Here is a 24,531-nt window from a genome sequence, read left to right on the forward strand (position 1 = left end):
AATGCGAGCACTGCCCCAATCTGTAAATAGGGCGCAGAAAAAAACCTTCCTAACGCCACATCATCGTAAAAAAAAATATATATATATGCTAAGGGCTTGTAAATCTGCCCCTATAGTTTTTTAAAATATTTGTGTCAGATTTTCCGACTACTATATTTTAGTAGCGCATCTACTGATATGACAGATTGAGACCAACCCCTTTGTGTCTTTCTCCATAAATTCACCACCTTCTTTCAGGTTTTGAAACCAGAGGAAACAGTAATCCACCTGCCCTCTACAGTAAAAACATTTAGAATTGATACTAAGTCATCTCATTTTAGGCTCCAAACTGCAGTAAAGAGAGATCAATAAAAAGTGGCTATATCAAAATATAGGTGTTAATATAGAGTAAGGAAGAATCCATTTTTAATGAGAATGTAATGGAGAACGTTGCTATCAGGAAGTAGAGCATGCAGCCACACAACTGAGAATAATTAGTTTTGAAAGTGAGTTTTTACATACTTAGCAGTTGTCAGTAGGTTGAGGTGATCTTGATGGGGTTTTACTCTCAAATGCATTAGGGCAGGATAGGTTCCTGGGAGATTCCATTTGTGTTAAAGAGTAATTCAAATTTGCTTTACTCTGATACTTTATGAGTAAGTTACTGAGTCTCACTCTTTTTTTACTGTAGACATGTCATCTTTGGCCTCCATTTTCGAAGTCTTCGATATTTGGGCTGTCTCCTAGGCGGGTGACAACTTCTTTTTTCACTAGGGGATAGTCCGGAATATGGCAGGAGATTTTCATGTACTGTATACTGAAGTTGGTGGAGTGAATGAACCAGATCAGTCTGTGTTGCAACTCTTCTACAATGGAGATACTCATTTTTGGATACAAGGCTACAGGTTGGTCTAATGACTTGTGGCCATCTGAACTAGGCCCAGTCATAACCCCGGCATTGGTGGTAAAAGAAATTGGGGTAAATTTGATGACAAGCTTTTGTTTTGTCCACACATCACTTCCCTAGCAGGGAAACTATTGTTTATGCGGCTATTATCTCCAGATTGGACTAGGCAAATTAAATATGTTTGTGTCTACTTACCTATCTGATTAAACATTTGCAGGTAGTTCAAAATGTCACCTCTAGATGAATACTGGAGGTCCCTAGGCACCACTCAACAGCTGGCCATCTCAAATAATTACACTGGTTTCCTATTCAGCAGATAATTTCTAAGGAACTGGTGCTTGCTTTCTGCGCACTTCATGGGGAGGCTCTGAAGTATCTTTGTAGGAGGCTCTGTCCCTATACACCTGTTCACTCCCTTCGATCAAAGGAGGCATTGCTGCTGACAACCCCCAGATTTCCTCTTAAGTCTAGGGGTTGCCGCTCTTTCACTTATCTGTCTACCAATGCAGGAAATGAGTTGCCTTTGAAAGAGCATAACTTGTCTGTGCCACTATGTCTCATAAATCGTGAAATAAAGGAGTGATTCTTTTCCTATGTAAACGTGTAAAAATGGCTTTTCATATAACGTGGTGCACTGAAATGCATAGAAGTAAAGTGTATATGTGAATATAGCTTTTCATGTAAACCACATTTAATCATCGTTTTGCAAAAATGTTTATTTTACAGTATTTTAGAAATACTATCTCTTCAATCACTTTATATTCACCATGAGAAACATGTGGAAATCACTGAAACTAAAAGTGTGTTTGTGTTTATTTTAGCTTGGCTGGAATGAAAGCCTGAGTTTTTGCAGTTCTAACATTCAACGTGAAAGCTTGCTTTATTGCATATTTTCCTAAGCTGCAGGAGTCATGATACGAGTCTTGAGGTTAATAAGGAGCCCATTGTAAAGGAGAGTTAACGGAGCCAGAGAAGGAGTATTACAAGGACTGAGGGAGTATCCTGAGTTGGCAACTGTAACTCTTCTAAAATTCCTGAGTGTGAGGATGCGCCAAGGTTGAATCCAGATAACATGAAAGGACTAAGATGCCAATAAAAAGGTATGATTTGTAACCTCGTTTTTCAGTAGAAAGTTTTGACGATCATGTCAGTCTCTAAAAGAATTGAAATTTAAGTGTGGTTTACCTAGTGGTAGTTTCGGATACCCCTTGATCAGAGCAGACCTGTCTGAGGTACACACCTCACACTTTATTTCCTAAGACGCTTCATGCTACTCTCGCCTCTCTTGACAGAAACGTCTACAGAAGTTCTGTTATGCTGACCCTTTCTCTGAAATCCTTTTAGTATTTAGAATAGTTAGGAATCTAGATTCAATGGTTAGGCAGGAGAACTTGATATTGGATTTTAAGCATCAGACACTTTCTGATTTTCTGCATTATCGCTATTGAAATATTGGTTCTGCATGTGCTGATTAAATTCAATGTTGTGCAACGCTTTAATTCTCCTTTGGTGATTCCGTACATCTATAGAATAGTTTTGAGATTAATTTAGGCCCTTTGAACTTTAATTTGCTCTCTGGGATGCAATGTGTGGTTCACTGAGTTACACTGTAATTAATTTGAATAATTTGATATATGTCTCCTCACCTCTCAAAAGCAAGGAAGAAAAGATTAATTGAACACTAGATTTATAAATAGTGTCCAAAGCCGAATCACCTCTCTTTCTTTGTAGAACCTCTACCGAAGCCCAGATCAGAAAACAATTTAAGACGTGGCTTTTTTTGTCAGTAAGTGTTAATGCTGTTGATTTATTATTCTTGCTTGCAATGCTGGGAGGCCTGAGTTTGGCAGCTGTGCGCTTTATAAGTACCATTGGATTATGTATTGTGAGAAGAGCAGCCACATGCCATTTCGCTGTGCAGCACAGATTTTGCTGTGGCATGATATAAAATAGAATAAATAGGATTTCACCCGAAGTAAAAATTTCAAACTGTTTTTCTATATTTTTATTATGGATGCATTATGATTTTTTGATTTTCAAAGAAGGAAAATTGGGCTTCATTAGAGGCAAAATAAATGTGCTAAATATTTAAGACGTAAGCATCAATAAAAGTGTCAAAAGAATTTCCTCTTTTTTAGGAAAATGCACTCATTATGTTTAAAAACCTTCCGCACATAAACGTTCTAAGCAAAATTAGTGTCCTATAATTTTTGACAAGGCTCCACATTAATCCCGCTCAGGATTTGTTTTGCTGCAAAATACTTTATATAAAATTATGTAATGTGCACTGTGGGTAATCTATATGCTTTATTTTCTCTTTCATTATAATCTAAAGTGATTTGTTCTGTTTCTTGCACCAGTGCAGAGTTTACATAACATGACCCAATGACTACCCTGTTTTCTCAATTGTGCTCAATATACTTTGATCACCCACCTTGATTTCGACAGGCTTCTTATGTCGTAACTCTTCTATTTCCTGCATATAGAAAAATGACAAGAAATACCTCTGATTACAGGACAGCTGCATTCTGAACTTTCTACATTAATTAGAGGGAGTTTAAACAAATAAGAAGAGGAAATCCTGTTTGCTCCTGGAAAATGTGACTCTTATTTGCTTATTACTTCACATCAGTGTACCTACCTCTTCTTTTTTCCTGTGTTGTTTTGATCCTTACTTTACAGAATGCAATACAATATGGAGTAAGGGCTACATTCTCAGAAACTTAACTCCCTTGTAAACCAAACAGTCTGTGTGAACGAAGCAGGGCTCTGTGTTTGTCCTAAATGGTGAATATTACTTTGTTATGTATGACTCTAACTGAGAGCCTTTCTGTTTATTTCCGTTTCTAAGGGCCTGATTACAACTTTGGAGGAGGTGTTAATCCGTCCCAAATGTGACGGATATACCACCAGCCGTATTACGAGTTCCATAGGATATGATGGACTCGTAATACGGCTGGTGGTATATCCGTCACTTTACCGTCACTTTTGGGACGGATTAACACCTCCTCCAAAGTTGTAATCAAGCCCTAAATCTGGTAACTCACTGCTATGACTAGAAACCGTTGTTAACAAAACTCACTATCCACTGTTGCTACATCACAATGGCCTTCCAGGCCAAGCTGGTTGGGTTTTCAGAGAGCCTGTCACTGCAGCACTGCTTGGCTGCTTTGAATTGAAGCAGAAAGCACAGCTATAGAACGGAGAAGGAACTCAAGGAAGCAGGCCCCTCTACCTCTCCCTGGCACCACTTTCTTTTTTTCCTGTTTGCCCCTGCTCAGGCTCCCCACATCCCCTTGCCGTTTTTCCCACCTTGCTCCCCCTGCTCTCTCACATCCCCCCAGGACCTACTTAAATGCAGTCGCCGCGCGACCCCCATTGAGCAGGCCCCTCCAGCTCCCCATTGTACTGCTGCTAAGTGCTGCATAGCGCTACAGCAGAGTGTCTCTGGTGTCTCTGCACCTATTTTGCTGCTACTGCCTACTTCAGACACCCCCTCCCTGCACTGTTCCTTTTTATTTTTCCTGTTTGCCCGCTTGTTTTACCCCTGCTCAGGCCCCCGTGTCCCGCTGACATTTTTCCCAGCTTGCTCCTCCTACCCCCTCCTGCACCTCACCCCCCAGGACCTACTTAATGGCCCTGTAACTGCAACTCGGCATTGGTACTCCTCCAACGAGATCAAGAACCTCAGGCCTAAGAACAAGAACTCCAGCAACAGCACTGCCTCGCCTTATGCTGCCAAGAGCCCCTTCTGCTGCCGCAACTGTCATTTGTCCTGCAACGTTGAAACCACCATAATCTCCACCCAGCAGACCGCCAGCAACAAACCTCAACTCCACTGCATACTACTCAACGTCTAATCCCTTTGCAAGCATGCCATAGAAATCTAGGACACCATCACCACCCTTGCAACCAACATTATGTTCAGCACTGAAAATAGTCTCACCCCGCTTCTGCCCCAGACATCGCCACTGCCGCACCCCCTGGATACAAGATGATCCACTGTGACCACCCCAACAGGCACAGCGGAGGGATCACCATCATCAACAAGGACTCCCTCCAATGCACCGCCTCGGACGAAGACAAAATACCGATTATGGAGCACCTCAACTTCCAGATCAAACCTGATGCCAAAACCACCATCAGCGGAACCCTCGCCTACAGAGTGCTTGGCCTCTACCACAGCTTCTGCAACTCCATCCCAGACTTCATTGCCCCCCCTTACTATCGACTCCAACCACTACATCTTCCTGGGGGATCTGAACTTCTACCTGGAAGACCTGGACGCCAACTCCACCTCACTCCTCGAAAACATGCGCATCATCGGCCTCTCTCAGCTGGTCACCGACCCCACGCACAATCCGGGACACACACTATTTCCCATTTTCTCCTCCGGCAACAGCGACAAAATCTCCCACATTTCCAAGGTAGCATGGACCGACCACAACATCGTCCACTTCACCCTCGAGGGACTGCCTGGAGCCCCTATATGACCCCTCAATCTTCCTCGCTGCAAATGGAGCAAAGTCACTGGAATACCATGGATCGCCGCCCTCAAAGAAGCTATACCCATCTCCGCAGACACCCTCGAACACTTTGTGCAAAACTTCTCCAACTGGATCTCCTCAGCTGCCGACACCATTGCCCCGCTGAAGAGAACCACCAGCAGCAAGTCAACCAAGCAAGCCAATGGTTCACCCCAGAACTTCTGACCCTCAAATGACATTGCAGGAAACTAGAAAGAAACTCGTGCTCCAACAAGCCCACCACTGACCACGACTCTTCAGGGCTGCACCCAAAAGATACCACCACAGACTCAGAGAGATCAAGAAAGAAGCACTTACCTCCCGTATTGAGGCCAACATCAACCGTACCAGGTAACTCATCAGCATCATCAGAGAATTCTCCTGCCCGCTGTCACAGAGAACATGATTTACTCCTCCCAAGCCCTCTGCGACACACTATTGGACTACTTTCACCACAAGATCACATACATCTACACCAACTTTGACACCAAGCCCATCAACCCCGACCAACCCTGCACCCAATCCCACCACTCCCCGCCCCTCCACATGATCACCAAATGGAAGCAGCTATCCACTGAAGACACCATGTCCATCATGGCCTCCATCCACTCTGGATCCCCCACAGACCCCTGCCAGTACTGCTGCTACAACCTGGGAGGAGAAACAATTGGTGCCCCCTCTCAGAACTGCTCAACACCTCCATTGCCACAGCAACCTTCCCCGGTATCTGGAAGCACGCCAAAGTCAATCTTCTCCTGAAGAGAAACATTCCGCCAACCCCAGCAAGCTCAAAAACTACCGCCCCATCTTGATCCTCCCATTCCATGCCAAAGTCTAGAAAAACGCCATCAACCACCAGCTCATGGACTACTTCAGCTTCCGGTCCAATCACAGCACCGAAATTGCATTGAACACAGCTACCGATGACATCATGTGCCTCTTGGACCTAAGGGCAACAGTGGCCCTCATCCTCCTTGACTTATCGGCAGCCTTCAACACCGTCTCACACCACACTCTCATCATCAGACACCATAGCATTGGCATCCAAGACAATGCACTCAGCTGGGTCTCCTCTTTCCTCTCTGGCCGAACATAGCAGATCCTCTTCCCTCTCTACATCTCCGCACCAAAAGACATCATCTGTGGCGTCCCCCAGGGCTCCTCCCTCAGCCCCACCCTCTTCAATATCTATATGACTTCACTGGCAGACAACACACGCACCCACGGACTCAACATCGTCTCCTACGCCAATGACACCCAGCTCATCATATCCCTCAAATACGACACAGCCACCACACAAACTAACTTCCAAAACACTATGACTGACATAGCCGCCTGGATGAGGACCAATTGCCTCAAGCAAAATTCAGACTAAATGGAAATCCTCATCTTCAGGAACATGCCCTCCCCCTGGGACAACATGTGGTGGCCTGCCGCCCTCGGTCCCCCACCCACACTCACCGAACACGCACACAACCTCAGGATCATCCTAGACACCCAACTGACCATGAAGCAACAGATCAACACCGTCACCTCTGCCTGCTTCACATCCTCCGCATGCTCTGCAAGATCTTCCAATGGATCCCCATCTCTACCAGGAAAACAGTCACCCAGGCCCTCATCTTCAGCCGACTTAACTACGACAACTCGCTCTATGCAAAAACCACAAAACAGCTCATGAACCACCTTCAGACCATCCAAAACATGACAGCAAGACTCGTCCTCGACCTCCCCAGAAGAACCAGCATCACCCCCCACCTCTGGGCCCTCCACGGGCTCCCCATACAGCAAAGATGTCTCTTCAAGCTCCTCACGCATGTGTACAATGCCCTCCACAACGCCAGACACACCTACAACAACAAACGCCTCACCTTCCACCAACCAACCAGAGTCCTCCGCTCAGCTTTCCTTGCCCATGCCCAAATCACCTGCTCTAACACTACAGAGGCTGCTCCTTCTCCCACTTCACTGCCAGATCCTGAATAGACCTAACCCTACACCTGTGCCCATCCCCTTCCCTGAAGGACTTCAGAAAGCAGCTCAAAACTTGGCTCTTTGGCCGCCAGCACCAGCCAGAAGAGGCCTGCAGCACCCCAGACCCCCCAGCGCCTACAGAGCCCCCGGTGTGACAAGCTTGTGCTGTAGAAGACTCAGTGATTGACTGATTGATTAAGCATGGCAGGTAAGGTATTTTGTTCACACTTGGGTCAGGGAGGAGAGACCATGTAATTTATTTCTCCCCATTACTCCTTTGCTTCTGCGTAGCTCTTTAAAGCAGGGGCGGATCATTTTGGGGGTCATACATATCATAAAATTACACTTGGGTAAAAAGTAAATTGCGGGGATGTTCTTCACCTTGGGGTTCTCAGTGATATCTCAGACAACTCGAACTTTGCTCTCATTGTCTATTAGATGTCCTTCAGAACCCCTCATGAAAAAGCATCCCCTTAATTCAGTGCTACCCATCTATAATTCTTTTTGGTATCTCGTGTTGTGTTAGGGAAGGCTTGTAGAATGGCCAGTTTGTATAGATCAGCTATTTCTGCAGGTCATATCTTATTCAAAGGGGAGCCAGTGGAAAAACAATTCAGAGTCTGTGGGGCTTTATAGTCAATTCACCTTAAAATTCTACCAAAATACTCAACTTTGTGGGATGTTAAGGTAGAATTAGGTCTGTTTCTCTTGGCCAAGTAACGAGTTCATTTCACATAAACAACTATCAGCAAAATTAACCATGCTTCTCTGATTATTATCATTTGAAAGAGTTTTGGATGTAAGAGCCTTTGATGTAGGTAACAGATCCATTTCTCTTTAAAGAGTTACTTTCTATATCACGGAGCAACTAGGACAATCTCATCCTCAATGTGCTATCCAGCTTTTCATGACCGCATACATTTTTCTGTTGTTTTTTGTTACGATATTATGGAAACCAAAATTCTGCATTTCTTCTTCCTCATACTCCTCAGTTGTTACTATCCTATCTGTTTCCCCTTCTACTTTGGCAAGATAGCTCAGATGGGTTATGACTGGAGTTGGCATTGATATTTCTCTTTTTGGCACCCATTCTGTCAGAAGGGCTGTGGCATCCAAAGCATGCATTTCAGCTGGCTGCTTGGAGGATATACCTAAAGCAGCTGATTTGCATTTAGAGCATTCTATTTCAAACAAATTTCTCATTTTCCATTCATTGAGTCTATAGTCTTGTAGTAGAATGGAAATGTCCCAACTAAAGTGACAGCATGTTTGGATTCTGTTAAAGATACACAGGCAAAGATTATCCCTACCACCTCTTCCCTCTATCACAAATATTATTTTATTTTCCAGTCTGAATTCAACATAATTTCATACCATAGAGGAGGTTCTAACAAATCAGTCCTGCACTCTCTGTTTTCTAAGTCAGACCTTTGTATTCATCATTCCTTTCAAATTTCAACAAACTGTTTGATTTCAAGCAAGTTCTTACAAGTTTATGAAGATTATCTTTGGCTACAAAGAAAAGGAGGTTTACTGCTCCCCAGAAATGGGTATATTAATTCATGGTATGTACACTTGTTTATCTTTGCTGCAGGAGATTTAGTAATAAAGAAGACTTGTCATAATCTTTGCCTCTGTGGCTTTAATAGAATACAAAAATCTTTACTGGGAGAGATTGCATCCCAGTTAGGTAGCTTCATTATTGCTTATGCTCTCACTCTTGCCTGCATGTGCATTAAGAATTTGAGGGGCTACATGGTGGCGTGGTCAGTCTAACTACACTGACTGCTCTTGAGCCCTATCATTGACAAATGATTTCCTAATTATAAAGGTAGCAAAGGAAGATATGGAGCTAGTTAAGATAGTTATAGGGGTATCACATACAGTCACATGAAAGGAAAATACCTTTAGAATTTAAAAGGCATTCATGGACAAGCAACTGCTAAGAGGCTCACGCATACCTAGAAAGTAGTGAATTTAAGGATGCTGATTTCATGTAAGTTCTGCTTTGGCAATATGTGACCGGTGCATGGCCTGAAGGCGTGCAATGTTCCTGAATGCTTCAGCTGCTCCTCACCTCCTTTAGAGTCCAGATCATCTCCTCTTTTTCCTGAGTGGCCCGTCTTTCCTTTACAAGCTGCTGCTGGAGGCGCTCCATTTCTTCAGATCTGTCTCGAGATCCAAAACTAACAAGTAAACATGGAGAGAAAAACCCTCTATGAGAACTGAACTTATCTTAGAACAACATTCAAGCTCAGCGGGATGCTAGCTGCCGCTTCTGGGCAGGAGAAAAGCAGCTCAGAATGACCTTATCTGCATGCCTGGGAACGCTATGGATTTAATTTGCGGACACAGATTTAGCATAAACTTTCCTTGCACCTAAGTGATTAGAATGACTAGAAGAGCTCTCTGGCATGTTCTGCTGCAGCAGCCTGGTCCATTTGGAGCCAGTTGTGGAACTCTCACAAAGACTGTGTGTGTCCGACTACCATTCTGATGACAGTCAAATCCCTCAAACAGTGGAGAAGACATTTTAATGTTCCACTAATGAGTCAATCACCAATTAAAGTTCTTTCACTGCCAAAAAATGTTCAGTACTTTAAACCCCGGCTGACGATTTCATTGCCTATAGGCATCTTATGACCAACACATCCTAGGATCAACTTCAAGCATCAGAGACTATTGGGAGCACGTGGTCCTTGGAAACAGTGAGCATGTACGTGGTGCCAATGTCAACAACCAGAGATTGGGGTTGCCGTGTTCATCCACTATTGCTAGCACAAAGGTGGAGCCAGCAGTCCTCATTCATAATAGCATATGGTCTCTCTTTCCATTCCTTTTGATGAATCTCAGCATGGAAGCACTATGGGAAAAACACTGCACCCACCTCCCACTGCAGCCAGAGCATGAGACATAGACAGGTGCACGGGCATCAGAGGGGTTCTAACTCCAAAAGAGGAATCAGGTGGCAAGTGAAGCAGCCTGTTAGTTCGGGGCTGGTCCATAATATAACTAGTAAATTGGGTAACAGCATACATTTCCCAAAAACAATACAAGTGCCAATGGCTACAACTCAGTAGTATTAAAGGTACTTCCTAACTGTGGTGTTTATAAAGCACCAAACTAATTAATGTGACAACTATGTTCCTTTAACTTCTGATATTGTAATATAATGACAAATGTAGGGTGTAGGGAGATTCAGGTGCTCATCACGAGTCTGGCGGCCCTGGGACCACCAGACTCACGGTGGCGGTCGGACCGCCACCAAAGCAGCGGTCCGGCCTCCACATTATGACCCTGGCGCAACCGCTGCAGTCTGACCGCCGGCACCGCCAGGTTAGCACCAGTCGACAGCCAGGGCAGCACTGCAAGCAACACTGCCCTGAGGATTACAACTCCGCTCTCGCCGGCTTATGCATGGCGGTCCCACTGCCATGCAAAGGCTGGAGGAGACGGGGTGCTGAGGGTCTCATGGGGGCCCCTGCACTGCCCATGCACTTGGCATGGGCAGTGTAGGGGCCCCCATGGACAGCCCTATCACGCTTTTCACTGCCCAAATTGCAGGCAGTGAGAAGCGAGACGGGTGCTGTTGCACCCGATGCACTGCAACATTGAGTCAATGTGGTGGTGAGTTTTCTGCTGGGCAAGCGGGAAACTCATAATAGGGCCAGCGGGAGGAAAACTGGAGTGGCGATTTTCCGACCCAAAGAGTTTGGCGGGCGGCCTCCGCCACCCGCCAAACTCTTAATAAGGGCCCAAGTACTTCCAAATTCTTTGTGAGAACCAAAATCAAAAAGTCATATACATGGTGGGCTACACTAGAAAAAGTAGATGGGTCACCTAGTCTTAGAGCTGTATATGATGACAAAGTATGGGTTTACACTAGTCTGTTAATGGTATACCATGACAAAGTAGAGAGGTCGTCACAGTAGTCTTTTAATGATATTGAAAGGAAAAGTATGAAGGTTACACTAGTCTTATAACAATATATCACGAGAAAGTATGTGGGTCACACCAGTCTTATAATGTATACCAGGACAAAGTAAGTGAGTCACCTACTTTTCTAAAGGTATATCAAAACAGAGAAGAAAGGACCAGGTTATTCATAAAGAATTCAAATATAGAACATCATTCAATAATTACAACTTATGTTTCAACAATTTTAGATCCCACTGCAGTGGAGGATGCAGGGGTTCTGCCCCTAGCTAACAATAGTATAGCTCAGATTTGGTCTTCATGCTAAGCACCATATGAAACAATACAGATGTTTTGGAAGTAACTCCATGAAATAAAACACATTAATGTCGCACTTTGCTATTTACAGGCAGACACCACACTGTAAGCGTCTCAATGTACACTGGTCATACACAACACGCAATATGTACCTTGATCCACAATCACTGTATTGACTCAGCTTGACAATCATTGAACATTTGTATATCAGAAAAGATGTGTTTGCCTGGAAGGCAATACCTGTTAAGTACTTCTGCCCTTTCAGGTGATAGCAAATTGCATTCTTTGGATTTGCTGAAAGGTGTAGTGCAGAACCACAAGCCCATCTTTACCTGATCATTGATCAGTGGCTCTAACTAACGAGCTACTCAAAACATTGAAGGAATAGACAAGGTAGTAACATTTTATAACAATACACTGATATTTCCTATCTAACCACCATAACTGACAGCATGACTTCCCCTGTAAGGCTTCTTAAGAGTGATCATGTCAGAGGTAGGGCAGATTTACCCCTGGAGTGTCACTAGGCACCTTGGATACCCCTTCACTAAACATTTTCCAGAGTTCCTTCAATGATCCACCATGCTTGCACATTGTCTCTTTGTATATCCACTGAGCAAAGACATCACTTGGGCACTGCCAAGGTGTCCTTTCATGGTATGTTTGAGAGGTGTTAAATGGCATGGAGCCCTCTCTCCACTGGTACCTCTAGAAAATCAAGTCATGACTCAGGTGCCATCAGCTCTGGGCCACTAACATAGCAAAGCATGTCTCTGCATCCCTCACAGCCTTCACTAACAGTGACTCTGCCCTCTGATGAGAAGCCACACAGCCACTGATACAAACATAAGGGTCACTGGAAAGGCATACACAGGAACAGTTGTTTCTGTCATATAAACAACACACTCAAAAGAGCATGGATGATGCATTTCTGCATACTCCTAGTGTGAATGGCACTGCTGGCCTACCACCTCAGCTCACTCTATCAAATCACAAATGTAGGAAGTTGGCTCTGTATGTGCTATTTCAAAGTAAGGAATAGCATGCACAGAGTCCAAGGGTTCCCCTTAGAGGTAAAATAGTGGTAAAAATAGATAATACTAATGCTCTATTTTGTGGTAGTGTGGTCGAGCAGTAGGCTTATCCAAGGAGTAGTGTTAAGCATTTGTTGTACATACACAAGACAATAAATGAGGTACACACACTCAGAGACAAATCCAGCCAATAGGTTTTTATATAGAAAAATATCTTTTCTTAGTTTATTTCAAGAACCACAGGTTCAAATTCTACATGTAATATCTCATTCGAAAGGTATTGCAGGTAAGTATTTTAGGAACTTCAAATCATCAAAATTGCATGTATACTTTTCAAGTTATTGACAAATAGCTGTTTTAAAAGTGGACACTTAGTGCAATTTTCACAGTTCCTAGGGGAGGTAAGTATTTGTTAGATTAACCAGGTAAGTAAGACACTTACAGGGCTCAGTTCTTGGTCCAAGGTAGCCCACCGTTGGGGGTTCAGAGCAACCCCAAAGTCACCACACCAGCAGCTCAGGGCCGGTCAGGTGCAGAGTCCAAAGTGGTGCCCAAAACACATAGGCTAGAATGGAGAGAAGGGGGTGCCCCGGTTCCGGTCTGCTTGCAGGTAAGTACCCGCGTCTTCGGAGGGCAGACCAGGGGGGGTTTTGTAGGGCACCGGGGGGGACACAAGTCCACACAGAAATTTCACCCTCAGCGGCGCGGGGGCGGCCGGGTGCAGTGTAGAAACAAGCGTCGGGTTCGCAATGTTAGTCTATGAGAGATCTCGGGATCTCTTCAGCGCTGCAGGCAGGCAAGGGGGGGATTCCTCGGGGAAACCTCCACTTGGGCAAGGGAGAGGGACTCCTGGGGGTCACTTCTCCAGTGAAAGTCCGGTCCTTCAGGTCCTGGGGGCTGCGGGTGCAGGGTCTCTCCCAGGTGTCGGGACTTTAGGTTCAAAAGAGTCGCGGTCAGGGGAAGCCTCGGGATTCCCTCTGCAGGCGGCGCTGTGGGGGCTCAGGGGGGACAGGTTTTGGTACTCACAGTATCAGAGTAGTCCTGGGGTCCCTCCTGAGGTGTTGGATCGCCACCAGTCGAGTCGGGGTCGCCGGGTGCAGTGTTGCAAGTCTCACGCTTCTTGCGGGGAGCTTGCAGGGATCTTTAAAGTTGCTGGAAACAAAGTTGCAGCTTTTCTTGGAGCAGGTCCGCTGTCCTCGGGAGTTTCTTGTCTTTTCGAAGCAGGGGCAGTCCTCAGAGGATGTCGAGGTCGCTGGTCCCTTCGGAAGGCGTCGCTGGAGCAGGATCTTTGGAAGGCAGGAGACAGGCCGGTGAGTTTCTGGAGCCAAGGCAGTTGTTGTCTTCTGGTCTTCCGCTGCAGGGGTTTTCAGCTAGGCAGTCCTTCTTCTTGTAGTTGCAGGAATCTAATTTTCTAGGGTTCAGGGTAGCCCTTAAATACTAAATTTAAGGGCGTGTTTAGGTCTGGGGGGTTAGTAGCCAATGGCTACTAGCCCTGAGGGTGGGTACACCCTCTTTGTGCCTCCTCCCAAGGGGAGGGGGTCACAATCCTAACCCTATTGGGGGAATCCTCCATCTGCAAGATGGAGGATTTCTAAAAGTTAGAGTCACCTCAGCTCAGGACACCTTAGGGGCTGTCCTGACTGGCCAGTGACTCCTCCTTGTTATTCTCATTATTTTCTCCGGCCTTGCCGCCAAAAGTGGGGCCTGGCCGGAGGGGGCGGGCAACTCCACTAGCTGGAGTGTCCTGCTGGGTTGGCACAAAGGAGGTGAGCCTTTGAGGCTCACCGCCAGGTGTGACAATTCCTGCCTGGGAGAGGTGTTAGCATCTCCACCCAGTGCAGGCTTTGTTACTGGCCTCAGAGTGACAAAGGCACTCTCCCCATGGGGCCAGCAACATGTCTCGGTTTGTGGCAGGCTGCTAAAACTAGTCAGCCTACACAGATAGTCGGTTAAGTTTCAGGGGGCACCTCTAAGGTGCCCTCTGGGGTGTATTTTACAATAAAATGTACACTGGCATCAGTGTGCATTTATTGTGCTGAGAAGTTTGATACCAAACTTCCCAGTTTTCAGTGTAGCCATTATGGTGCTGTGGAGTTCGTGTTTGACAGACTCCCAGACCATATACTCCTATGGCTACCCTGCACTTACAATGTCTAAGGTTTTGTTTAGACACTGTAGGGGTACCATGCTCATGCACTGGTACCCTCACCTATGGTATAGTGTACCCTGCCTTAGGGCTGTAAGGCCTGCTAGAGGGGTGTCTTACCTATACTGCATAGGCAGTGAGAGGCTGGCATGGCACCCTGAGGGGAGTGCCATGTCGACTTACTCGTTTTGTCCTCACTAGCACACACAAGCTGGTAAGCAGTGTGTCTGTGCTGAGTGAGAGGTCTCCAGGGTGGCATAAGACATGCTGCAGCCCTTAGAGACCTTCCTTGGCATCAGGGCCCTTGGTACTAGAAGTACCAGTTACAAGGGACTTATCTGGATGCCAGGGTCTGCCAATTGTGGATACAAAAGTACAGGTTAGGGAAAGAACACTGGTGCTGGGGCCTGGTTAGCAGGCCTCAGCACACTTTCAATTGTAAACATAGCATCAGCAAAGGCAAAAAGTCAGGGGGCAACCATGCCAAGGAGGCATTTCCTTACACAACCCCCCCCCAAACGAAAGAGGATGAGACTAACCTTTCCCAAGAGAGTCTTCATTTTCTAAGTGGAAGAACCTGGAAAGGCCATCTGCATTGGCATGGGCAGTCCCAGGTCTGTGTTCCACTATAAAGTCCATTCCCTGTAGGGAGATGGACCACCTCAACAGTTTAGGATTTTCACCTTTCATTTGCATCAGCCATTTGAGAGGTCTGTGGTCAGTTTGAACTAGGAAGTGGGTCCCAAAGAGGTATGGTCTCAGCTTCTTCAGGGACCAAACCACAGCAAAGGCCTCCCTCTCAATGGCACTCCAACGCTGCTCCCTGGGGAGTAACCTCCTGCTAATGAAAGCAACAGGCTGGTCAAGGCCATCATCATTTGTTTGGGACAAAACTGCCCCTATCCCATGTTCAGAGGCATCAGTCTGCACAATGAACTGCTTAGAATAATCTGGAGCTTTGAGAACTGGTGCTGAGCACATGGCTTGTTTCAGGGTGTCAAAGGCCTGTTGGCAGTCCACAGTCCAGTTCACTTTCTTGGGCATTTTCTTGGAGGTGAGTTCAGTGAGGGCTGTCACAATGGATCCATATCCCTTCACAAACCTCCTGTAGTACCCAGTCAAGCCAAGGAATGCCCTGACTTGAGTCTGGGTTTTTGGAGCTACCCAGTCCAGAATAGTCTGGATCTTGGGTTGGAGTGGCTGAACTTGGCCTCCACCTACAAGGTGTCCCAAGTAAACCACAGTTCCCTGCCCTATCTGGCATTTGGATGCCTTGATAGAGAGGCCTGCAGATTGCAGAGCCCTCAAAACCTTCCTCAGGTGGACCAGGTGATCCTGCCAGGTGGAGCTAAAGACAGCAATATCATCAAGATAAGCTGTGCTAAAGGACTCCAAGCCAGCAAGGACTTGATTCACCAACCTTTGGAAGGTGGCAGGGGCATTCTTTAAACCAAAGGGCATAACAGTAAACTGATAATGCCCATCAGGTGTGGAGAATGCTGTCTTTTCTTTTGCTCCAGGTGCCATTTTTATTTGCCAGTACCCTGCTGTCAAGTCAAAGGTACTTAGAAATTTGGCAGCACCTAATTTATCAATGAGCTCATCAGCTCTTGGAATTGGATGGGCATCTGTCTTGGTGACAGAATTGAGCCCTCTGTAGTCCACACAAAACCTCATCTCTTTCTTTCCATCTTTGGTGTGAGGTTTGGGGACTAAGACCACTGGGCTAGCCCAGGGGCTGTCAGAGCGCTCAATCACTCCCAATTCCAGCATCTTGTGGACTTCCACCTTGATGCTTTCCTTAACATGGTCAGACTGTCTGAAGATTTTGTTCTTGACAGGCATGCTGTCTCCTGTGTCCACATCATGGGTACACAGGTGGGTCTGACCAGGGGTTAGGGAGAAAAGCTCAGGAAACTGTTGTAGGACTCTCCTACAATCAGCCTGCTGTTGGCCAGAGAGGGTGTCTGAGTAGATCACTCCATCTACTGTGCCATCTTTTGGGTCTGATGACAGAAGATCAGGGAGAGGTTCACTCTCTGCCTCCTGATCCTCATCTGTTACCATTAACAGATTCACATCAGCCCTGTCATGGAAGAGCTTAAGGCGGTTCACATGGATCACCCTCTTGGGGCTCCTGCTTGTGCCCAGGTCCACCAGGTAGGTGACCTGACTCTTCCTCTCTAGCACTGGGTAAGGGCCACTCCATTTGTCCTGGAGTGCCCTGGGAGCCACAGGCTCCAGAACCCAGACTTTCTGCCCTGGTTGGAACTCAACCAGTGCAGCCTTTTGGTCATACCAAAACTTCTGGAGCTGTTGGCTGGCCTCAAGGTTTTTGGTTGCCTTTTCCATGTACTCTGCCATTCTAGAGCGAAGGCCAAGTACATAGTCCACTATGTCCTGTTTAGGCTCATGGAGAGGTCTCTCCCAGCCTTCTTTAACAAGGGCAAGTGGTCCCCTTACAGGATGACCAAACAGAAGTTCAAAGGGTGAGAATCCTACTCCCTTCTGTGGTACCTCCCTGTAAGCGAAAAGCAGACATGGCAGGAGGACATCCCATCTCCTTTTGAGTTTTTCTGGGAGCCCCATGATCATGCCCTTTAATGTCTTGTTGAATCTCTCAACCAAGCCATTAGTTTGTGGATGGTATGGTGTAGTGAATTTATAAGTCACTCCACACTCATTCCACATGTGCTTTAGGTATGCTGACATGAAGTTGGTACCTCTGTCAGACACCACCTCCTTAGGGAAACCCACTCTGGTAAAGATACCAATGAGGGCCTTGGCTACTGCAGGGGCAGTAGTCGACCTAAGGGGAATAGCTTCAGGATACCTGGTAGCATGATCCACTACTACCAGGATATACATATTTCCTGAGGCTGTGGGAGGTTCCAGTGGACCAACTATGTCCACACCCACTCTTTCAAAGGGCACCCCCACCACTGGAAGTGGAATGAGGGGGGCCTTTGGATGCCCACCTGTCTTACCACTGGCTTGACAGGTGGGGCAGGAGAGGCAAAACTCCTTAACCATGTTGGACATATTGGGCCAGTAGAAGTGGTTGACTAACCTCTCCCACGTCTTGGTTTGTCCCAAATGTCCAGCAAGGGGAATGTCATGGGCCAATGTTAGGATGAACTCTCTGAACAGCTGAGGCACTACCACTCTCCTAGTGGCACCAGGTTTGGGGTCTCTGGCCTCAGTGTACAGGAGCCCATCTTCCCAATAGACCCTATGTGTTCCATTTTTCTTGCCTTTGGACTCTTCAGCAGCTTGCTGCCTAAGGCCTTCAAGAGAGGGACAGGTTTCTTGTCCCTTACACAGCTCTTCCCTTGAGGGTCCCCCTGGGCCTAAGAGCTCAACCTGATAAGGTTCAAGCTCCAAAGGCTCAGTTCCCTCAGAGGGCAGAACTTCTTCCTGAGAAGAGAGGTTCCCTTTCTTTTGCTGTGTTGCAGTTGGTTTCCCAACTGACTTTCCTGTTCTCTTGGTAGGCTGGGCCATTTTTCCAGACTCCAGCTCTACTTTTTCACCCTGTGTCTTGCATTGTGCTCTTGTTTTCACACACACCAGTTCAGGGATACCCAGCATTGCTGCATGGGTTTTTAGCTCTACCTCAGCCCATGCTGAGGACTCCAGGTCATTTCCAAGCAGACAGTCCACTGGGATATTTGAGGAGACCACCACCTGTTTCAGGCCATTGACCCCTCCCCATTCTAAAGTAACCATTGCCATGGGATGTACTTTTCTCTGATTGTCAGCGTTGGTGACTGTGTAAGTTTTTCCAGTCAGGTATTGGCCAGGGGAAACCAGTTTCTCTGTCACCATGGTGACACTGGCGCCTGTATCCCTCAGGCCCTCTATTCTAGTCCCATTAATTAAGAGTTGCTGTCTGTATTTTTGCATGTTAGGCGGCCAGACAGCTAGTGTGGCTAAATCCACCCCACCCTCAGAAACTAGAGTAGCTTCAGTGTGGACCCTGATTTGCTCTGGGCACACTGTTGATCCCACTTGGAGACTAGCCATACCAGTGTTACCTGGATGGGAGTTTGGAGTGGAACCTTTCTTGGGACAGGCCTTGTCTCCAGTTTGGTGTCCATGCTGTTTACAGCTATGACACCAGGCCTTTTTGGGATCAAAGTTTTTACCCTTGTACCCATTGTTTTGTGAAGAGGCTCTGGGCCCACCCTCCTGTGCAGGTTTTTGGGGGCCTGTAGAAGACTCTTTACTATTTTTAGTTTTGGTTGTCTCATCACCCTTCTGCTGGGGAGTCTTTGTGACCCCTTTCTTTTGGTCACCCCCTGTGGAAGTCTTGGACACCCTTGTCTTGACCCAATGGTCCGCCTTCTTTCCCAATTCTTGGGGAGAAATTGGTCCTAGGTCTACCAGATGCTGATGCAGTTTATCATTGAAACAATTACTTAACAGGTGTTCTTTCACAAATAAATTGTACAGCCCATCATAATTACTTACACCACTGCCTTGAATCCAACCATCTAGTGTTTTCACTGAGTAGTCAACAAAGTCAACCCAGGTCTGGCTCGAGGATTTTTGAGCCCCCCTGAACCTAATCCTGTACTCCTCAGTGGAGAATCCAAAGCCCTCAATCAGGGTACCCTTCATGAGGTCATAAGATTCTGCATCTTGTCCAGAGAGTGTGAGGAGTCTATCCCTACACTTTCCTGTGAACATTTCCCAAAGGAGAGCACCCCAGTGAGATCTGTTCACTTTTCTGGTTACACAAGCCCTCTCAAAAGCTGTGAACCATTTGGTGATGTCATCACCATCTTCATATTTAGTTACAATCCCTTTAGGGATTTTCAACATGTCAGGAGAATCTCTGACCCTATTTATGTTGCTGCCACCATTGATGGGTCCTAGGCCCATCTCTTGTCTTTCCCTCTCTATGGCTAGGATCTGTCTTTCCAAAGCCAATCTTTTGGCCATCCTGGCTAACTGGATGTCCTCTTCACTGGGGCTATCCTCAGTGATTTCAGAGGTGTTGGTCTCTCCTGTGAGGGAACCAGCATCTCTGACTATTATTTTTGGAGTCAGGGTTTGAGGGACCCTGTTCTCCCTAGATAGGACTGGTAGGGGGGAATTGTCCTCCAAGTCACTATCCTCTTCCTCTGAGTTGCCACCCTCAGAGGGGTTGGCCTTTTCAAACTCTGCCAAAAGCTCCTGGAGCTGTATTTTGGTAGGTTTGGGGCCCATTGTTATTTTCTTTATTTTACAGAGTGACCTTAGCTCCCTCATCTTAAGATGGAGGTAAGGTGTGGTGTCGAGTTCCACCACAGTCACATCTGTGCTAGACATTTTGTTTCTAAAAGTTGGAATACTTTTAAGAATCTACAACTGTTTCTAGAATCTAATTTCAAACTTTTAACAAACTTTTAAACTCTAAAAGACAATGCTAAACAGGGACTTAACACACAAGGCCCTAGCAGGACTTTTAAGAATTTAGAAAACTTTTCAAATTGCAAAAATCAATTTCTAATGACAATTTTGGAATTTGTCGTGTGATCAGGTATTGGCTGAGTAGTCCAGCAAATGCAAAGTCTTGTACCCCACCGCTGATCCACCAATGTAGGAAGTTGGCTCTGTATGTGCTATTTCAAAGTAAGGAATAGCATGCACAGAGTCCAAGGGTTCCCCTTAGAGGTAAAATAGTGGTAAAAATAGATAATACTAATGCTCTATTTTGTGGTAGTGTGGTCGAGCAGTAGGCTTATCCAAGGAGTAGTGTTAAGCATTTGTTGTACATACACAAGACAATAAATGAGGTACACACACTCAGAGACAAATCCAGCCAATAGGTTTTTATATAGAAAAATATCTTTTCTTAGTTTATTTCAAGAACCACAGGTTCAAATTCTACATGTAATATCTCATTCGAAAGGTATTGCAGGTAAGTATTTTAGGAACTTCAAATCATCAAAATTGCATGTATACTTTTCAAGTTATTGACAAATAGCTGTTTTAAAAGTGGACACAGTGCAATTTTCACAGTTCCTAGGGGAGGTAAGTATTTGTTAGATTAACCAGGTAAGTAAGACACTTACAGGGCTCAGTTCTTGGTCCAAGGTAGCCCACCGTTGGGGGTTCAGAGCAACCCCAAAGTCACCACACCAGCAGCTCAGGGCCGGTCAGGTGCAGAGTCCAAAGTGGTGCCCAAAACACATAGGCTAGAATGGAGAGAAGGGGGTGCCCCGGTTCCGGTCTGCTTGCAGGTAAGTACCCGCGTCTTCGGAGGGCAGACCAGGGGGGGTTTTGTAGGGCACCGGGGGGGACACAAGTCCACACAGAAATTTCACCCTCAGCGGCGCGGGGGCGGCCGGGTGCAGTGTAGAAACAAGCGTCGGGTTCGCAATGTTAGTCTATGAGAGATCTCGGGATCTCTTCAGCGCTGCAGGCAGGCAAGGGGGGGATTCCTCGGGGAAACCTCCACTTGGGCAAGGGAGAGGGACTCCTGGGGGTCACTTCTCCAGTGAAAGTCCGGTCCTTCAGGTCCTGGGGGCTGCGGGTGCAGGGTCTCTCCCAGGTGTCGGGACTTTAGGTTCAAAAGAGTCGCGGTCAGGGGAAGCCTCGGGATTCCCTCTGCAGGCGGCGCTGTGGGGGCTCAGGGGGGACAGGTTTTGGTACTCACAGTATCAGAGTAGTCCTGGGGTCCCTCCTGAGGTGTTGGATCGCCACCAGTCGAGTCGGGGTCGCCGGGTGCAGTGTTGCAAGTCTCACGCTTCTTGCGGGGAGCTTGCAGGGATCTTTAAAGTTGCTGGAAACAAAGTTGCAGCTTTTCTTGGAGCAGGTCCGCTGTCCTCGGGAGTTTCTTGTCTTTTCGAAGCAGGGGCAGTCCTCAGAGGATGTCGAGGTCGCTGGTCCCTTCGGAAGGCGTCGCTGGAGCAGGATCTTTGGAAGGCAGGAGACAGGCCGGTGAGTTTCTGGAGCCAAGGCAGTTGTCGTCTTCTGGTCTTCCGCTGCAGGGGTTTTCAGCTAGGCAGTCCTTCTTCTTGTAGTTGCAGGAATCTAATTTTCTAGGGTTCAGGGTAGCCCTTAAATACTAAATTTAAGGGCGTGTTTAGGTCTGGGGGGTTAGTAGCCAATGGCTACTAGCCCTGAGGGTGGGTACACCCTCTTTGTGCCTCCTCCCAAGGGGAGGGGGTCACAATCCTAACCCTATTGGGGGAATCCTCCATCTGCAAGATGGAGGATTTCTAAAAGTTAGAGTCACCTCAGCTCAGGACACCTTAGGGGCTGTCCTGACTGGCCAGTGACTCCTCCTTGTTATTCTCATTATTTTCTCCGGCCTTGCCGCCAAAAGTGGGGCCTGGCCGGAGGGGGCGGGCAACTCCACTAGCTGGAGTGTCCTGCTGGGTTGGCACAAAGGAGGTGAGCCTTTGAGGCTCACCGCCAGGTGTGACAATTCCTGCCTGGGAGAGGTGTTAGCATCTCCACCCAGTGCAGGCTTTGTTACTGGCCTCAGAGTGACAAAGGCACTCTCCCCATGGGGCCAGCAACATGTCTCGGTTTGTGGCAGGCTGCTAAAACTAGTCAGCCTACACAGATAGTCGGTTAAGTTTCAGGGGGCACCTCTAAGGTGCCCTCTGGGGTGTATTTTACAATAAAATGTACACTGGCATCAGTGTGCATTTATTGTGCTGAGAAGTTTGATACCAAACTTCCCAGTTTTCAGTGTAGCCATTATGGTGCTGTGGAGTTCGTGTTTGACAGACTCCCAGACCATATACTCCTATGGCTACCCTGCACTTACAATGTCTAAGGTTTTGTTTAGACACTGTAGGGGTACCATGCTCATGCACTGGTACCCTCACCTATGGTATAGTGCACCCTGCCTTAGGGCTGTAAGGCCTGCTAGAGGGGTGTCTTACCTATACTGCATAGGCAGTGAGAGGCTGGCATGGCACCCTGAGGGGAGTGCCATGTCGACTTACTCGTTTTGTCCTCACTAGCACACACAAGCTGGTAAGCAGTGTGTCTGTGCTGAGTGAGAGGTCTCCAGGGTGGCATAAGACATGCTGCAGCCCTTAGAGACCTTCCTTGGCATCAGGGCCCTTGGTACTAGAAGTACCAGTTACAAGGGACTTATCTGGATGCCAGGGTCTGCCAATTGTGGATACAAAAGTACAGGTTAGGGAAAGAACACTGGTGCTGGGGCCTGGTTAGCAGGCCTCAGCACACTTTCAATTGTAAACATAGCATCAGCAAAGGCAAAAAGTCAGGGGGCAACCATGCCAAGGAGGCATTTCCTTACAACAAATGAAACAGCCTCGCCCCAATAAATACCACCATGACACACATCTCAAGTCTCACTCACTAGGAGTGAGCCATGCTTCTTAAAGCACTGCCTCACAATCTCAACAGCCCTTTTAAGTGTAATGGAGTCTCACATTTCTGTGTCATCTTTTTTGGTTAATGTTTGAGCCCAAACCCTGCTTTCTACACTTTATGAACACGCTCCATCTCAGTCTAATAGTTTTGTTGACATCATGCTCTGACTGTATTTAACCTGCCATGTTAGCACCCTCCTAGTCTGTTTATTTGTACTATACACCTTCAGTGGGCCGGCTATTCTTTCACAAGCAAAAGGGAGAATGTAGGAGAAATGTGGTAGCAAAGATAACTACAACATGACAGCAAGCTTGTCTCTCAGGCAGCAGGAAGTGGGAGCATGATAGGCACCTTGAGCAGGAATGCCTGACAAAACCTGGGCAAGCTGGAAACACAGAAAGACTTAGAAGCAAAGACGGAATGTAAACAGAGCCATGTGAAATCAGGCAGAATTAAGAAGAAGTAAAACACAGTGACAGAGCAGAACCAAAGGTGAGTGCAGACATGTACAACTCTGGCTGAGTTAAGAGGAAGCAAGGAACAATATGGGACCATAACCATAGGAAGGTACCGCCACGTGGGAATCAGCCTTGATTAAAAAAGAGGTGAGGAACAATGAGGGAGCATAAACAAAGCATGTTTCAGCCATGTACAATTCAGACTGAATTAAGAGGAGGAAAGGATCAATGAGGGAATGTAACCAAAGCCAAGTACAGCTATCAGCAACTCAGGCTGAGTTAAGAGGAGACAATGAGCACTAAGAGAAAGTAATTAAAGCCAAGTACGGCCACAAGCCTTAAGAGGAGGCGAGGATTAAAGAGGAATGAGTTATCCATAGCCAGGCACAGCCTTGTGTAACTTAGACTGAGTTAAGGCAAGACCAGACCTCAAGCAGGATGGTACAATTACATATGACTCACCACTGCAAACAGCTGGACCTCCAGGAAACCCACCCACAACAACAGCAACAAACAGACCAATAAATCAGCTCTCTGACACTATCTCCAGCAAGTTAAAGCCAATAAGTGCTTGGCTTTGACTGAGCGGATCAAGAACAGCATCAGTAACTCAAAGGAAATCTTCTTCTTAATGAAGGACTTCACCTCCCTGGCTGCTAGCTTAAAGACTGTCAACCCTTCTGAGAAGCTTTGCTTCCAGATCGCTCTTTACTTCTGCAACAAGATATGCACAATCAATGACAAATTCGCACCCCAACCAGACGCCCCCACTATGACAACCCTCCATCACAACTATGGAAACACACCAGAAACCACCCTGACCAGCTGGCCAACCATCACTCCCAAGGAAACGCCACTATCATGAGCTCCTTCCATTCAGAACATGCCTCAGAACCTTGCCCACAATCCACATTCTCTAAAGGTCTTGAAC

General features: G+C 46.6%; 1 protein-coding gene across 2 annotated transcripts in view; it reads right to left on the minus strand.

The window, feature by feature from the left end:
• The window catches only part of LOC138283907 (myosin-2 heavy chain-like), a 212,936-nt gene that overhangs the window by 66,694 nt on the left and 121,711 nt on the right, over positions 1-24,531 (minus strand). For both annotated transcript variants that reach the window (XM_069222124.1, XM_069222123.1), the window contains exons 17-18: positions 9,464-9,572; positions 3,321-3,362 (exon numbers count right to left, since the gene is read on the minus strand). In XM_069222124.1, coding sequence (XP_069078225.1) covers positions 3,321-3,362; positions 9,464-9,572 — 151 coding nt within the window. The remainder of the gene's footprint in view (positions 1-3,320; positions 3,363-9,463; positions 9,573-24,531) is intronic.

The sequence above is a fragment of the Pleurodeles waltl genome, chromosome 3_1, assembly GCF_031143425.1.
Source record: "Pleurodeles waltl isolate 20211129_DDA chromosome 3_1, aPleWal1.hap1.20221129, whole genome shotgun sequence".
NCBI lineage: Eukaryota > Metazoa > Chordata > Amphibia > Caudata > Salamandridae > Pleurodeles > Pleurodeles waltl.